Source organism: Rana temporaria, chromosome 7, assembly GCF_905171775.1.
Source record: "Rana temporaria chromosome 7, aRanTem1.1, whole genome shotgun sequence".
Classification (NCBI taxonomy): domain Eukaryota; kingdom Metazoa; phylum Chordata; class Amphibia; order Anura; family Ranidae; genus Rana; species Rana temporaria.
The window spans coordinates 60776906-60794411 of NC_053495.1; the positions used below are offsets into that span (position 1 = coordinate 60776906).

Consider the following 17506-nt stretch of genomic DNA (forward strand, 5'->3'; position numbering starts at 1 on the left):
GTAGCTGCCGACTTTTAATAAACATTAAAAATGCCTGGAACTCCCCTTTAAAGCGGAGGTCCAGCTGTGTAAATAAAAATAAAAAAATATTAAAAGTCAGCAGCTACAAACACTGTAGCTGCTGACTTTTAATAAGCACACTTACCTGTCCAGGGTGCCCGCGATGTCAGCCACCTGAGGCTGATCCGTCCTTCAGATTGTGTGCCTGTGCTGCCATCCTCTGTAAGGGAAACAGGCAGTGAAGCCTTGCAGCTTCACTGCCCATTTCTTACTGCTCATACGCGAGTCGCGCAGCGCTTTGTGAATGGGCGGCTGCCTTTTGGGGGACACACAGGTCCCAGAAGATAGCGCGCCCAATTTCCCAGGAGGCAATGTGAAGAGAAGATTACCACAGAATAGGAAGTGGCAGATTGACGATCTGCCTAGCAACAGCCATTTCTGGCAAAATATATACTTTTTTTTTAGGGTGGACCTCCGCTTTAGAGACACAGGAAGTCTTTAACCACTTACCGCAAATCGCCGTACCTGTATGTCGCTACTTTGATGCTAAATACCGTTTTTATGGCTGCAGTGCCATGTGCTTCTCAGTTCTTGTTTGTCTTTCCCCAAAGTTCAGCAAAAGTTTATTTTAAATTAGACCAAGGGCTGAAGGTCTCCCCCTGGGTGCTGGACCGCAGGCTGAGGAAGCTAATGGGTTCTGGTAGGGCTCGCTCCCCCCCATTTCCCAGAGGGCAGCAGAGGCTGAAAGAGCCCCCTGAGAGATAAAGGAGGGCTACCCAGAACTTCAGGGACCACTCTTCCTGTTCCCCCCTCTTACCTAACTGGGGGTCAGCAAGTGAGGAGGCTTGAAGTCGGCACGTACACCATGCAATCTGCAGGGCCCCAGCTCCCGAGTGGCTTCCTGGGGTCACGTTGTTGGCCTGGGGCTTGGATGCCCCCATGTACTTGCACGTGGCCATTACACTGGGCCGAGTCCTTGCGATGCAGGGAGAACGCGCGGAATTGACCCAGCAGGACCATGTCTCACGAGAACGAGGTCGTTTCAGGGGACAGTGGTCTCCAGAAAACGGCAGCGGTGTCACACTCTCGTGAAGCGGAGGTCGGACTGGCAGTGGAGCAGGGGTCCGCATCCTTCTTTTCTCCTAGCCAGCAAACAAGCAGTGGAGCCTTCTTTTTGCCCTGGACATGGAGAGAAGGGCCGGGAATGGCCACAGCATATGAGGAGACCACATGGGGATGAGTCTATCCAGCTGGCAGGGTTAAAGGGAAGGGGGGGCAACCCTTACAGGATGTTGCAGAAGGCATCAGGGGTAACTAGCTAATGTATGGCTATGTATTTTTTCCCCAGAGACAGCTGCCCAGGGGGAACACCAGTAGACCGAAGTCTAAGACCCCCCTCCTGTTCCAAAAGATGTGGCTACTGTAATGACAAACTGTCACAGGAACACACTAAGCCATTCTTCTATAAATGCATCTATAAGTTGTCCAGAAAGGCGATCTCGCAGGTCATGAAGGTCTTCCTATCCGTGCAGTCTGAAATGCTTGCAACCCTCAAATTCTTCCAAGCATCCTTAAGATCTAGGCAGGAGGCTGAAAGAAGGATTTTTTATTTATTTTTTAAGACCCCCAAAGCTAGACGCTTCACTAGCACAGGTGTCAAAACAATCTGATCTCTCCTTCAAGGATGCTGGCAATATCAGGGATCAAATCGACCACAGAGCCTGGGAGGCAAATGCAGCGGCCATGATTCAGAGACAAAAAAGAGGAAACTTCGTTTTGCACCACAGCTACCAAGACTTTTTCGAAAGACTGCAATTTTGCATGTTTTTTTTATTAATTTTATTTCTCCTTCCTGCATTTTTGTTTATTGCCCCCCAATTTTAAGAGCCATTATTGTACTCAGCTGGCAGCACAATCAGATCCAACCGTGTGCCTCAAACTTCCCACTCAGATACCCAAATGGGCCGTGAACATTATAAATAGTGCCCTTCTTGCTGGATGACATTTCTGTAGTCAGGTAGACCTTCCCGCTGACCACATGATCCAGCAATGTGGAAACACATTGCACATGGAGGAGGGCATTGCTAGACATAGGTTGCTGGTCACCATGGTACAGCATAGACCAAAATTCACAAAAAGAGGGTTGAATCCATCAGCTGAAAAACCAGCAATTTGCAAAACTGGCATTAGACTGTTGGGCATGGGTTGGCTTGAGGCATACTAATTATTTTGTTTCAATAGCTAGGAGCAGAGACACCTACCTGCTGAATGCTACAGCTAGAGATGGCAAGGTGTGGTTGGTAGAATCAGAGCAAAGTTTCACCCAATGCAGGCCCCTACTCTGCATGACCCTCTTACCCGCTGGAAAAAGCCATAAGGTAAACCTGACCTCTTAAGCCTTGTACACACGATCAGTCCATCCGATGACAACAGTCTGAAGGACCGTTGTCATCGGTTAACCGATGAAGCTGACTGATGGTCCGTTGCGCCTACACACCATCGGTTAAATAACCGATCGTGTCAGAACGCAGTCACGTAAAACACAACCACATGCTGAAAAAAACGAAGTTCAATGCTTCCAAGCATGCGTCGACTTGATTCTGAGCATGCGCGGGTTTTTAACCGATGGTCGTGCCTACTAACGATTGGTTTTGACCCATCGGTTAGGAATCCATCGGTTAAATTTAAAGCAAGTTGGCTTTTTTTTAACCGATGGTTAAATAACCTATGGGGCCCACACACGATCGGTTTTGACCGATGAAAACGGTCCGTCAGACCGTTGTCCTCTGGTTAACCTATCGTGTGTACGAGGCCTTAGATTTACTTTCATATCGTTGCAGGTTTCTAAAGGGGAACCTTGTATAGTGGGGGCAGAGGTGGAAAGGAAGTGCTAAAAGGTTAAGAAATCTTTAAAAAAATAAAGGGGACACAGCGAGGTAGTTAGAGCTTCAGCTTATTGTTAAGACAGTCAACCTGTCATAAGGTGCTGCCAAGATTACATGAAAGAAAACCAAAGACTTGGTTAATGGATAGTTTTGCACTTCTCCAGCAGCATGTTCTCACCCCTCAAAGAGGGCAGCCTCTGAAAACTTGGGACCTCGTCACCAACTTAAAAATTGCATGTAAAAGCACAGAAAAGTCAAGTATTTTACGCGCTTACTTACCTTATTTTACCCGCCTACTAGTGATTTTCCGTATTAGAAAATATATTCATGCGCAATGTGCCTTTGAACGGATTAAAAAAAAAAAAAAACGTATGTAGTTCCCAGGGAAGAGCAAATGGAGAATATAATAATGTTGCTTTAGTGGAGTGTTTCTCAATTCCAGTCCTCAGGCCCCCCCAACAGGTCATGTTTTCAGGATTTCCCTCAGATGAAAAGGCTGTGGTGATTACTAAGGCAGTGAAACTGATCAAATCACCTGTGCAAAATAATGGAAATCCTGAAAACCTGACCTGTTGGGGGGGCCTGAGGACTGGAATTGAGAAACACTGCTTTAGTGACAGCTGAGCTTCCAGACCTTACATTCAAGATGGTGCCCAGCAGCAGCCTGGAGCCTTTAAATATGTACCCAAGCAAAGGCTTTTATAAGTAAACATGCATTTATAAAAATGAATTTAAAAAACACACAATCTTATAAGAACATTCTTGTTGAGGTGTATGGTTTTGGTGGCAAGGTCTTTGAAGCCTGCCACTGAGCTGCCTTTCTGCTCTGACAGGAAGAGAAAATTGGTGAACCACACATACACTCACCTCAGAGAAAAAAGGATGCACTTATATAAATTAGAGTGGAGATTCCAATTCTTACAATCCGTACACACGATCATTTTTCGGCTTGGAAAAAAAAAAACTTTGTTTTTCAGCATGTCCAAAAAATAACGTTTTTCCAACTTCATCATTAAAAACGACGTTGCCCACACACCATCGTTTTTCAAAAATGATGAACCAAGCGCGGTGACGTACAACGGCACTCTAAAGGGGAAGTTCTATTCACCTTTTGGCTGCTTTAGCGGATTCCGTGTTAGTAAAAGACGATTCGCGCTTTTCTGTCTATTACAGCGTGATGAATGTGCTTACTCCATTATGAACGGTAGTTTTACCAGAACGAGCGCTCCTGTCTCATAACTTGCTTCTGAGCATGCGCGGGTTTAAAACATCATTTTAGCCCACACACGATCATTTTTTACAACCCGAAAAACTTCATTTTTTTAAACGACGTTAAAAAATATGCAGCAGGTTCGAATTTTTTTTTTGGTCGTTTTTCAGAAGCCGAAAAATTATGTGTAGCCCACACACGATCATTTTAAATGACGTTTTTGAAAAACTTTGTTTTTTTCATGCCGAAAAATGATCGTGTGTACGCGGCATTAGACCCCTTTCACACAGGAGTGTTTTTTCGGGCACTTTTAGGCTAAAAGTAGTGCCTGTAGAATGCCTCCCCTGCAGTCCCAGTGTGAAAGCCAGATTGCTGCCAGCACATCGCCCCAGTGTGAAAGAACGCTTAAAAAAAAAAGTCCTGCAAGCAGCATCTTTGGGGCGGTGTATACACTGCTGCTCTTGCCCATTGAAGCGGTGCTGCACGGCACATTTAACCCTTTATTTGTCCACTAGCGGGGGTTCAAAACACGCCGCAAGTGGCTGAATAGCACCGCTAAATCTAGTGCCATTTTACCTTCAACGCCGCACGTGTGTAAAAGCAGCCTTGGAACAAGAAATCACAACAGTATCATTTAAATGTCCAGAATGTGACCTGCTTGAATGAACCAATAACCAAAACAAAATACATCTAGATCACAGAAATTTTATTTTGACAATTCTGTGGTCAGATAAAATATATTTGTTTATTAGAACAGCATGGTGCTTTGTAACCACTTCACAGACTGCAGAGCATCACAGTAGCAAGATCAGTCTGACATGAATCCAGCAATAAATATAAGAAATAAACCCGACAAGATGGAACTGGGACTTACAGAAAAAATAAAAAAGTTAGGACTGAACAGAATTAATCGAGTAGTAAAAATTATGGACGAACGTAGTTTTTAGCGCTGCAGTTTGTAGGCGATTAATACATCAGAAGTGTTAATCATTCCGGGAATGACAGTCTATGTAAAATGTCAGAATCCGATGTCTTATTTCTGAAGCTCTTTCATGCGGTTGAGAGCACTGCCGGCCTGGAACCACTCAATCTGCGTTTCATTGAATGTTTGATTTAAGTAGATTGTCTCCTGGCTACCATTCTGATGTGTGATAATGCATTTGACAGGCTGTGGGAGAGAGAGAGGGGGGGGGGGGGAATATTAAAAATGTAAAAAATAAATAAATACTCTGGAACCAGAATGCTAGTGACAAAAACACAGATCTCATTAAACAAGTGTTCCTATATTCTTCCATGGTACCCCCTGTACAGAATGAAATTTACTAGGTAGAAGTATAGTATTCCTAGTCCTATATTCATACCATATGAAGTACTGTATATCAAAACAATCCTATGAACCTCTTAAAATGTATACAGTAGATTTTTAGTCTTGCACTGAATTCTACCATAGGTAAACATGGCAGCTTCTACATGTACTGGGAAAAGATTGAACCTGGCAGTTTTTTTATGGCTGTCTGCATCCCCATTGCAGAGATTTCTATCACTATTTTTTGTATTCCCAGTCTGGAAAAATGGGGTGGTTTCAATGCTTTAAGAAATCTGCCGTTAAACTTTTGATGAGTAGTGTTCAATTTGAGACCCAAGTAAACTAGGCCTTAAAAGTGGATGTAAAAGCCCTCCTCTGGTTTTATTGCAGTGTCCATGCTGGTATAATAACCCTCACTATTTGTCTGGGAAACCACATCACTACTTCAAGAAACATGACCCAGAATCTAAGCAGCCCCCCCCCCCTTCCCACTATTCATGCATATGTTGCTGACTGGTCAATAAATGTGGACCCCATAAAGAATCTTTTTACCAAAGTCTTGCTATATTTCCCCTGAATTAAACTAGGATTAGGTTACCAACTATGAAATTCTTCCAAATTTACAGCTTTGTTAAAAGGAGAAAGTCACCTTTCGTAACATGTTACACCCCGAATATGGGTGTAAATTGTTACTCTTGCAGTAGCCCCTGCACCTCCCCGCTCCCCTGCTATGACAACAGCAAGCAGGGGGGGGGGTTGTCTTTACACTGGCTGTCAATTTTTCTTTAAAACGCAGCTGAGCAGGGCCCTTCCTGACAGTCATTCAGTGTTTGTGGCTGTCAGGTTGTAGTTCTCAATGAACTACCAGGGCGCTGTTGAGTGCTCCAGGTATTTCCCTGATGCTTCCTGTCAGTGTGCCTGTTCATATGAGGTATGAGCAGACAGCTTACACAGACGGTCTGCAAGAGCCCTGCATTGCATCAGTGATCTGCTGATTGTGGGTGCATTAATTTGCAGGCTCCTAGTAAACAAAACAATTATAAAATGCACTTTACCTGCAAAAAGATGTGCATTAGAAACTTATAAAAAATTGTGCAAAAAAAAACCCCCAAGTGGTACATATAGTCTGAGGCCTTGTACACACAAGAGGATTTCCGCTGGAAAAGGTCCGCCGGACCGTTTCCAGCGGATAAATCCTCTGGCGGATTTGGATCTGATGGCTGTACTCACCATCAGATCAATCCGTCGGCTGGATTTTTATCAGCCTGAAAATGTCCGCTAGGCCGTACACACGACCGGATCTATCTGCTGGAACTGATCCGCGGATCAATCCGGTCGTGTGTACGGGGCCTGAGAGTTTTCCCCCCTTCGTCAATACAAGTGTGTGTGTGTGTGTGTGTGTGTGTGTGTGTGTGTGTGTGTGTGTGTGTGTGTGTGTGTGTGTGTGTGTGTGTGTGTGTGTGTGTCCTTCAAACCTTTGCCAAATGTATGCAGAAGTGTGTTGTGCGCTCCAGAACATAATGTGACAGAACGTCTCTGAATGAGGAATACATTAATGAAACTATTCAAGATGGTTATATGTATAAAGACCACATTACTGATGCAGTCATTAGGTGTTGAAGAAAAAAAAAAAACTTTGTGAAGCTTACCTTCCCTGGTGCCAGGTCTTTTAAACCGGCAAGTGTAATCTTGTCCTCGGGGTGAATCTTCTCATAGTCAGCTGGGTCAGAAAAGGTGAGAGGCAGAAGCCCCTGTTTCTTTAGGTTGGTTTCTAGACAAAGAAACAAAAATGTTAGCTTTATTGTTAATAGGGTAACCGATCTCAATGTATGTTCCCACGTGTAAAATACACGATTTAACGTAGAATTGCAGGTTTAAACTTAATTTCAGATCGTTCATCTGGGCCAAGCTGAACATAAGCCTTCTTCAGGTGGGCTGGGTGGAGGAGCAGACAGATGCCATCACAATTTTCACATTGGCCGATTACACAAAGCCTTTCATTTGTCGATAGAAATAAAAGGCTTTTCCCGAGAAGCGCAGAAGCACTCAGTCCAACTCTCCAATTCCGGCAGCAGATGGGAAGTTGCCGGTACTGCTGCCAAAAGTGCCACTTTTGTTCTTTAGAGCACACACAGTGGGGTTTATTTACTAAAAAAACTGTGCAGAGCCCAAGACCGAGTCGCAGCAGCGCGGCGCGCAACCCACGTATATCGTCGTGCGGCTGCCCTTAAGCGGTTAATGCAACTGCCTACTCCCAAAAAAAAAAAAAAAAGGAAAGCACTGGGACAAGGGTACAGACAACTCCTTGACAGCAATTTGAGTTTCCTGTACGTCCTCTGCAGAACGCATGCCATTTGGCCCAGCTTCCTTGCATCTTATCTGCCATGGTGAAGAGAGGACTGGTGGGAGAGTCACAGAATGTAGAGCGTAATTGGTAAGGTTTTGCATGTCCATACACAGAAGCTATAACCCAGGCACTGACCATGTTCCAGTCACTCTGTAGAAGATTGCAGCCAGAGTGCAACGTGCGATGTGTCTTTGGTGAAAAAAGGCAAGCGGGAATGCATCACCCGAGAAGGGTGATGCAGGTTTAATCGTTTCCATCCTCTGACAGGATGACACAATCGGACAAATTTAAACAGTTCATTTCAAGAAAAATGAGACAAAAATGGCTGGGGCAGGCACAAAGAATAACTCCCAATTGTGTTAATAAAAGCTAGGAACAGTTGAAACCCCATCTTATGGATGCTGAGCCTACTAAGGCTCCAGAATTTTCCTGTCACAGTGGGCATATCCTCCAGGGTCAAACATAGAACACGTAGAAATGAACCAGGGCATACTGATCCCATGGAGCCACCAGAGCATGCATTGCTTCCACAAGAGGATCCTGTGCCTGGAGTCAAACATTTCTAATTTGTTTGAGCCTGGGAGATCATCCAGCATTCTGTACCTCATAGTAGGGTATAGGGGACTACTCCACCAGGTCCAAGTGCTATCAGCTGAGAAGTATAATTGCAGACCTTGGACATACATGTACGAGGTGGCAACATTAAGTTCTGCCTAGTACAGGATCCAAACTATTGCAGCACTGCTTCTGGTACTCCCCTGATGGTTTTGATGTACTTCACTGCTATGGCATTTGACTGACAAAACACTTAAACCATTGCATCAAAATATTGCCCAAGACCCCTCCCCAGCCAATCAGGCTGGCATCAGTCTTGAGAATTCTCAAGAAAACGGGAAGGACCTGAGCCATCAAGCCAAAAGTATAACCTGGTCCTGAAGATCAGTGTAAAACCAGACAATCGGTACGAGTACTTCAATGCAATTGTCCCACAACCAACTGAATGTCGTAGAGGTATGACGTGAAACTGGATGAAAAGGATTCCCCAAAAAGGAGATCACCATCGGGTTTAAGACCAATGCGAAGCAGAGGGTCAGCGCTCAAATCTGAGTTTAGCGCCTGTGGGGGAAAACTAACACTCTGGCCTATGTTCAGAACATCAAGAGGCGAGTCACTTTCAGCATCGATTATAGAAGATTAAAAGGTAGAGAAGTACAGTCAAAGCTTGTTTGGCTGTACTTGTGGATCACAGACCTGTTTTCAGCAGACAGCAGGCTGAAGCTGTCAGCTGACATCACAAAACCATTCCAGCTGGGGTAAGATCATGACAATGAAGTTGGAATCTGCCCACATGCCTGGACCGGTGATCTGCCGTGCTGGTTCCAGGTATCACGGAAGTTCCAGCGCATGCGCGAACTGAGGCGCAGAGATGGTTCCAGCCATCGGGAAAGTTCCGTCAAGCACTGCGCAGGTGCAAACTTGCTGACGGAAATCCCCGAACGGCGGCCGGCATCCAGGGCGACGTGGACTTAGAGGAAAGTGGCCAGTCGGCCTCACGTCCTCGCTGCGCTCGGACGGCTCGCTTCGCTCGCTCGGCCTCCTGGCTCTTTTTTTAACATCCTCCAATCCACGGGGATGTTAAAGAATGAGCCTGGATGCCGGGCGAGGTTCGGGGATTTCCGTCGGGAAGATTGCGCCTGCGCAGTGAGTGGAGGAACTTCCACCATAGGGGAACATTGAGGACAAGTCACCGGCAACCTGGTTCAGCCTCTCAGCCAGTCAGTCACTCCCCCCCCCCCCCCCTTCACAGCCTCCAGGGAGTGAGGTGGGGCAGGGCAGAGAGCCAGTGCAGTCACCAGCTCTCTGCTCAGGAAGCCCCGAGAACCGAGTGATCGGCAGCATTCGATCGCTCAGTTCAGTCCTAAAGCGGGGGGAGGGGGGTGGGGTGGCTGGACTATGCTGCATCCACCTAGGTACATAGGATTTAAAAAATTGTATATATATACACATATATATATATATATATATATATATATACACATACATATATATATATATATATATATATATATATATATATATATATATATATATATATATATATATATATATATATATATATATATATATATATATATATATACACACACACACACACACACACACACACACACACACACACACACACATACATACACACACTTCTTTTAAAGATTGATTGGACCAATAATACTTGGGAGTCAAACCAATGTGACAGGGAGTCAAACCCATGTGACAGCCTGCGCTGACTGTTCCTGCAACAGGTTAGTACTTTGGTTAACACCCAAGGTGCAGACAAAAGATTCTGGCAGGGCCAGAACTAGCAAGGTATGTACCCCACAGCGAAGTGTAGGAAACCTGAGAAAGTAACATTTTCGTTCTGTCATTTCCACTATAATCCACTTGAGAAGAGGAAGCCCCAGATTTCACGCTCACCAAAATGTTTATTATTTTGCGCCAGCTTCCTAGAACCAGGGAAAAAAATCAATTTAAACTCACCGTGAATTCTTGCAAAGCTCTTTGTAATGATGGCTCTGCCACCTAAGTGTCGTGGTTCAAGGGCAGCATGCTCTCTGCTAGAGCCCTCTCCATAGTTCTCATCTCCGATTACCACCCAATTTATTCCATTTGCCTACAATGAAAAAAAAACAAAGCGAGTGAATCCTGGTCATTCTTTGGAACACTAGTGTACACAGCAACCGACGAGCTGTCCTGCACCCAAATATACTCTGTATGTAAAAGTAGGTAGTAGTATTTTTATTCAAGATCTCTCCAAAAGCCAACCACAACAGAAATCTAACCAACGTCTAAAGCTGGCCATACATGGCATTATTAAACATACCAATGTGATTTACCCAACAGTCTTACTGACTGTCGCTCAAACGTACCCAAATGTCATCAGCTTTTAACAAACCGATACTGGAATAGGTGGGATTTCCGGAATGCCACATGCATGGCTCCATGTTTTATATGTCATAGAAGACTTGTCCACACATCTCAAGACAAGGAATGCAGCAGCTTTCACAAAAACAAACATCAGCCGACACACAGAAACAGACAATCACTAAAAAAAAGTGCTTCACTGTCCTAGAATAATGCATTTTAACCACTTAAGGACCCGCTCATGTACATATACGTCGGTACTTTAAAGATGGATATCTCGGCAATGGCAGCAGCCGCTGCCACAACGAGATATCCATCTTTTCTTTGAGCGGTCCTGTAAACGATAACGGTGGTCTCCACGGCGGATTAACCACGAGATCACCGTGATCGGCGGCGAGAAAGGGCCCCGAGGCGATCGGGTCCTCTCGGCTGGGATACGAGTGAGGGCAAGATGGCCCCCACCCGGTCCCCATAGCATAGCAGGGCGGAAGCGACGTCAAAACGTCACTTCTGCCCATGCTCCTTAAAGTGACATTTTCTTGTTGTCATTTTTTCAAATGACACATTTTCTTTTTTTTGCATTTTAGTCTAAATATGAGATGCAAGGTCTTTTTGACCCCACATCTCATATTTAACTACTTGCCGACCAGCCGCCGTGATTCTACGGCGGCAGGTCGGCTCTCCTGGGCGAGAGCACGTCATACTACGTCGGCTCTTAGAGCGGCCACTAGGGGCGCGCGCGCTCGCCCCCGACTCCCGTGCGTGTGCCCGGCGGGCGCGATCGTCGCCGGGCACCCGCGATTGCTCGTTACAGAGCGGGGACCGGGAGCTGTGTGTGTAAACACACAGCTCTCGGTCCTGTCAGCAGGGGAAATGCTGATCTTCTGTTCATACAATGTATGAACAGAGGATCAGTGTTTCCCCTAATGAGGCCACCCCCCCCCACAGTATGAACACACCCAGGCATACTTAACCCCTTCCCCGCCCCTAGTGTTAACCCCTTCACTGCCAGTGGCATTTTTATAGTAATCCAATGCATTTTTATAGCACTGATCGCTATAAAAATGCCACTAGTCCCAAAAATGTGTCAAAAGTGTCAGAAGTGTCCGCCATAATGTCGCAGTACCGGAAAAAAAAAAACGCTGATCGCCGCCATTACTAGTAAAAAAAATATATTAATAAAAATGACATAAAAATACCCCCTATTTTGTAAACGCTATAACTTTTGCGCAAACCAATCAATAAACGCTTATTGCGATTTTTTTTATGAAAAATACGTAGAAGAATACGTAGAAGAATACGTATCGGCCTAAACTGAGGAAATTTTTTTTTTTTTTTATATATATATATTTTTGGGGGATATTTATTACAGCAAAAAATATAATTTTTTTTCAAAATTGTCGCTCTATTTTTGTTTATAGCGCAAAAAATAAAAACCGCAGAGGTGATCAAATACCACCAAAAGAAAGCTCTATTTGTGGGAAAAAAAGGACGCCAATTTTGTTTGGGAGCCACGTCGCACGACCGCGCAATTGTCAGTTAAAGCGACGCAGTCCCGAATCGCAAAAAGTTCTATGGTCTTTGGGCAGCAATATGGTCCGGGGGGTAAGTGGTTAAGAAGACCTGTCATGCTTTTTTCTATTACAAGGGATGTTTACATTCCTTGTAATAGGAATAAAAAAATGCCCCCTTTTTTTTTTTATTGTAAAAATTGAAATAAAAAAAAAAGAAAACCCCCCAAAAAAATTTTAAAGCGTCCCGACGAGCTCGCGCACAGAAGCGAACGCATACATGAGTAGCGCCCGCATATGAAAACGGTGTTCAAACCACACAAGTGAGGTATCGCCGCGATCATTGGAGGGAGAGCAATAATTCTAGCCCTGGACCTCCTCTAACTCAAAAGATGCAACCTATAGAATTTTTTTAAACATCGCCTATGGAGATTTTTAAGGTTAAAAGTTTGGCGCTATTCCACGAGCGGGCGCAATTTTAAAGCTTGACATGTTGGGTATCATTTTACTCTGCATAACATTATCTTTAACAATATAAAAAAATAAATTGGGCTAACTTTACTGTTGTCTTATATTTTAATTCAAAAAAGTGATTTTTTTCCAAAAAAAAAAAAAAGTGCGCTTGTAAGACCGCTGCGCAGATACGGTGTGACAAAAAGTATTGCAATTACCACCATATTATTCTCTAGGGTGTTAGAAAAAAATATATATAATGTTTGGAGGTTTTAAGTAATTTGAGCAAAAAAAACTGTTTTAATCTTGTAAACACCAAATCTGAAAAACAGGCAAGGTCCTTAAAGTGGAGTTCCACCCATTTTTTTATGTTTGTCTGTGCTGCATGCTCTAATCTCATAGTGTTCAGAATGGACAATTTTTATTTAATTTGTTGCTTGTAAATACCTTTATTTTGTAGTCTTTCATTACTTCCTCCTCCTTATTTGCCTAGGCTATTTGCAAGGGTTTCTGGGATAGGCATCATGTTTCCCAGTAGTCCTTGCAAACCTGACTGAAACCTATTGCATTGCTTGTGCACTGAGCATGTGCAAGATATGCAAAGCTGAAATCCAGGAAGTCATACAGTCTGGCTTCATGATGCCCACACTTAAGATGGCCACGGTCTATTTCTAGATTATAAACTATTTAAATGCTGTAACAACCTAACAAAACGGACCTTAGTTTACAGACTAACTTTACTAGAATACATTAAGCTTGTGTATTACAGGGGTATTTATATTTAAAAAGTGAAATTGTGGGTGGAACTCCGCTTTAAGTGGTTAATAGTCCGTTATATAGGACTGAACATGAAAACAACCAAGCTTAAGCTTTGTAATTTTTCTGAACATATTCTTCTGCTTCTCCCTACAGTACTGCAAAAATCCATAAACCACTAAATATGCACAAAGAATGGTTCAAGTTACCTTGTAATAGCGAGCAGTGTCAGGAATGGGTCCATACTCCTGGGTAACACAATTCTTTACACAATTTGCCTTATTGTTTTCAAGGTTGATGGCACCAATCAGCAGGTTGTTAGAAATATTGTCCAGATGACCCCTAAATTTCAGCCATGGCCCAGCAGCTGAAATATGATCGGTTGTGCACTTGCCCTTCACCTATTGGGGAAAAAAAAATTATACGTTTTTTTTCAGTCTATAATAGAATATGGTGGATCTTTTCACAGCGTGGGCTCAGCATTACCAGCAGTGCGAGAAAAAGCAGCAAATAATACTTTTGCACTTTATATGCCAATATTAATAAAATCCTCATGCTGCCATTAACAAAATACACTACAGGACCCCCACGCTTGGCTCTTCGTTAAAATGTATTGTGTTTGTTCCATTTTAGATAGAAGCAAGGCAGAAAGCTTTGTTTTAAAACTGGTGCTTCCCGCGCTGTGTTTGAATGCTGCCGCCGACATATACCGAGCGCGGTACACTCGGCCAAGATCGGCTCCCCTCGCAGTCACGCCCTGTGCCGCCTCGTAGCCTTTATGCGAAAGGAGCCGAGCGTGCCCAAATGTACTGCGCTCGGTAAATGTCGGCGGCGGCATTCAAACACAACGCGCGAAGCGGGGATCAACTCAGAAACAGCGCAGTATTAGCGGGGAGGACACCACCAGGGCCGCAGACGGACGCCGGACCGGACAAGGCCACCGATGGACGCTGGGCAAGACACCGACGAGGGGCATTCAAACTAAGTATTTTTTTTTCCCCTGAAATTTCCCTTCCAGGTTGGGGGTGCGCGCTATACGAAGATAAATATGATATATATATATATATATATATATATATTTATTTATTTATTATGAACAGAAGAGCAGCCATATTCGATTTAAAAAAAGTTAAAAATGAGGTTCATAGGCTCACGAATAGACATTGTACAAAAAGAGTTATCTTCTGTCTCCCCAGGTTATAACTCAAAGGTTTTGGACACTGAGGTGTACGTTTATCAAACGGTGATCATTTATCTCATTTCAGTTCTCAGCAGTTCTCAGAAAAATCTTCTCCTCTGGCACCCTGTTTATGAAGCGGAGAACATTTGTTCTCAGAAGGAGAATAGATGAGAAGTTTTTCCTCTAAGAACACCTGAGATCTGAGTAGAAGGGGGGAGGGGCTGCCTGTGATCGCCTGAGAAACTTGTGTGATTACAGAGCAGCTGAGTTTTAAAAGTGAAACCAAAGTTAAAAAGACTTATTACATGAAAATAATAAGCGCTTTTTTAACACACATTTTGGCACATTGTTTAAATGTGTGTTTTTTAATTGCCAATTTTGGCATTATTTATGCATATTTTGGCATTTTTTTTAACATGGCATATTTTTTTAACACACATCTGGCCGTAGGTTATTTTATTGTGCATTTTTTTAAACACACATTTTGGTCCTTTAGCACACATTTTGGCACAGGTTATTTTAAGATGCATTTTGGTGTAGTTTGTAATGCACACTTTGGCGCTTTTTTTAGCATATAGTTTGACACCTTTTTAACGTGCATTTTGATTTGCTAAATGTGAATGGTGTATCGTATATGAACAGAATCCCACATATGTAATGCAGCTATACACCATTCATATAAATAAAAAATACATTTATAATCATTAATTTTAATACAGGTAGAATTAGGTATTATATATATATATATATATAGATAGATAGATAGATAGATAGATAGAGAGATAGAGAGAGATATATGTGTGTGTATACATGTGTGTATATATATATATATATATATATATATATATATATATATATATATATATATATATATATATATATATATATATATATATATATATATATACATACACACATATATATACATATACACACACACATATACACACTATAAATTCCTAACCTGCTAATTTTGGGGTGTGTAATAAGTGGAGAAGATGTGATCTGACTGTATGGCTGCTTGTGTGTGAAGCATGGAAGTCAAAAGACTTCCTTCTTCCTCCACAATATCAGCCAGCTTCACGCTTCTCACTCTGATTCTCCACCTCAGAGATGGTGAATCAGAAAGTGAGAATTCTGTCACAGATCGTCAGTGAGGTGCTGAGATCGCACTTTCATAAACAGGCCGTTTCTGTGACAGTCCGTTACAGATTCTCACTGTGCTGAGATAATCAGTGAAGAACATGTTCTCAGCTGATTACCTCAGCTTCATAAACTGTGTATGACCTGAGATCAGCGGTGAGAATCGGGATCACTGCTGATCTCACTTTTATAAAAGGACACCTGAGTAAGATAAACGACATTGGTACAGACCGATACCTTTTCAGAATAACCCTTTTCTATGGGATGTAACGGTTTTTAACAAATCTTCTGGGGTGTACTCATTTATGCTAAGCATTGTATATACACACACAAAGGCCCCTTTCAGACTGAGGCAGGAGCTGCGGTGGCGGTATAACGCCGCTAAAAATAGCGGCGCTATACCGCCGGAATTGCCGCGGGTATCAGCCGCTAGCGGTGCGGTATTAACCCCCGCTAGCGGCCGATAAAGAGTTAATATCGCCCGCAATGCGCCTCTATAGAGGCGCATTGCGGGCGGTATTGCCGCGGTTCCCATTGTTTTCAATGGGAAGGAGCGGTGAAGGAGCGGTATATACACGCCGCTCCTCTCACCGCTCCAAAGATGCTGCTGACAGGAGATTTTTTTGTCTCCCGCCAGCGCATCGCCTCAGTGTGAAAGCCCTCGGGCTTTCACATTGAGTCTGCAGTGCAGGAGTTTTTCAGGCGGGATAGCAGCGCTATTTTTAGCGCTTTACCGCCTGAAAAACTCCTCAATGTGAAAGGGGCCAAATGCTCACATAGCGCATATTCTATATGCACCAATACATCCCCATAGGCAGCTTATATGCACCCTTTAATATAGCCATGGAGGTGAAACCAAGGAGTGGAGAGAAAAAAAGTCTATAATATTGGAACATTACTAAAGATCCCCTATGGTGGGAAAAGGGCACATCCCCCGAATGAGGGGGCATCTGGTAAAGGGACAATCACCATTGTATGAAGATCTTTGCAGCGCAGAGCGATGGCCACTTGAATACTTTTTTTATTTTTAATTAGGAACTTTACAGCAGATTCACGTTTTGATGGAGTTTACGGTTCACATCGCAACGAAAGACATGAACGGATTTATTTTTGTCAATCTTAATTTTTTATATGGACTTTCTTTGGATTTAAAAATACAGTAACATTAACAGAATCACATTTTGGTTATACAAGAGAGCGGCACCACTTGGTTTATAGAAGCATAGAACACAGTGACTCGGAGGCATGTGTGCGTGTGTTAAAGCCTACCCCACTTTGCCATTTCACATATGCTTTATATGAATGTAAAGAAGGTACATGTGATCCTGTGGGTTTAAAGTAGTTAAAATGTGATCCAAGCCAAAGTGTATTACACATTTGATCATGCGAAATGGAATCAAAACAAAACACCACAACTGTCATTCTGCATTACCTTTATGAGGATCTGCATGTTTTCCAAGTCCTTTCCATTCCACTTATCAAAAGGCTCCAAAAGCTGCAGGCGCTGGCTGGTGGGACTCACATCAACCTGATCAGCACATCCGTCCTTTGGTGGGTACTGGTAAGTGTCTTGACCAGGGTCAAAGTTCTGAGGGAGTAACAAAGTTATCCATATAAAAATGCATCGCTTTCTAAAAGCACACAATGCCATATGGTAGCACAATGCACAACTTCTTTTGAGGGAGCCATAATGTTAGCTCTGGGCTCGGTTTAAAGTGGTTCTAAAGCCAAGACATTTCTAACCTTAAAGTGATTGTTTTTTTATTTATTAAACAACACTTACAATAACACACACG

The 17506-nt window shown here is 43.3% G+C and overlaps 1 protein-coding gene across 1 annotated transcript in view; it reads right to left on the reverse strand.

The window, feature by feature from the left end:
- Positions 1 to 4784: 4784 nt before the first annotated feature.
- Positions 4785 to 17506, reverse strand: part of ACO2 (aconitase 2) — a 56289-nt gene continuing 43567 nt past the window's right edge. Inside the window, exons 13-17 of the mRNA XM_040359461.1 lie at positions 17143 to 17298; positions 13597 to 13788; positions 10284 to 10416; positions 7051 to 7172; positions 4785 to 5263 (exon numbers count right to left, since the gene is read on the reverse strand). Of these exons, the coding sequence (XP_040215395.1) occupies positions 5129 to 5263; positions 7051 to 7172; positions 10284 to 10416; positions 13597 to 13788; positions 17143 to 17298 (738 nt within the window). The 3' untranslated portion in view covers positions 4785 to 5128. The remainder of the gene's footprint in view (positions 5264 to 7050; positions 7173 to 10283; positions 10417 to 13596; positions 13789 to 17142; positions 17299 to 17506) is intronic.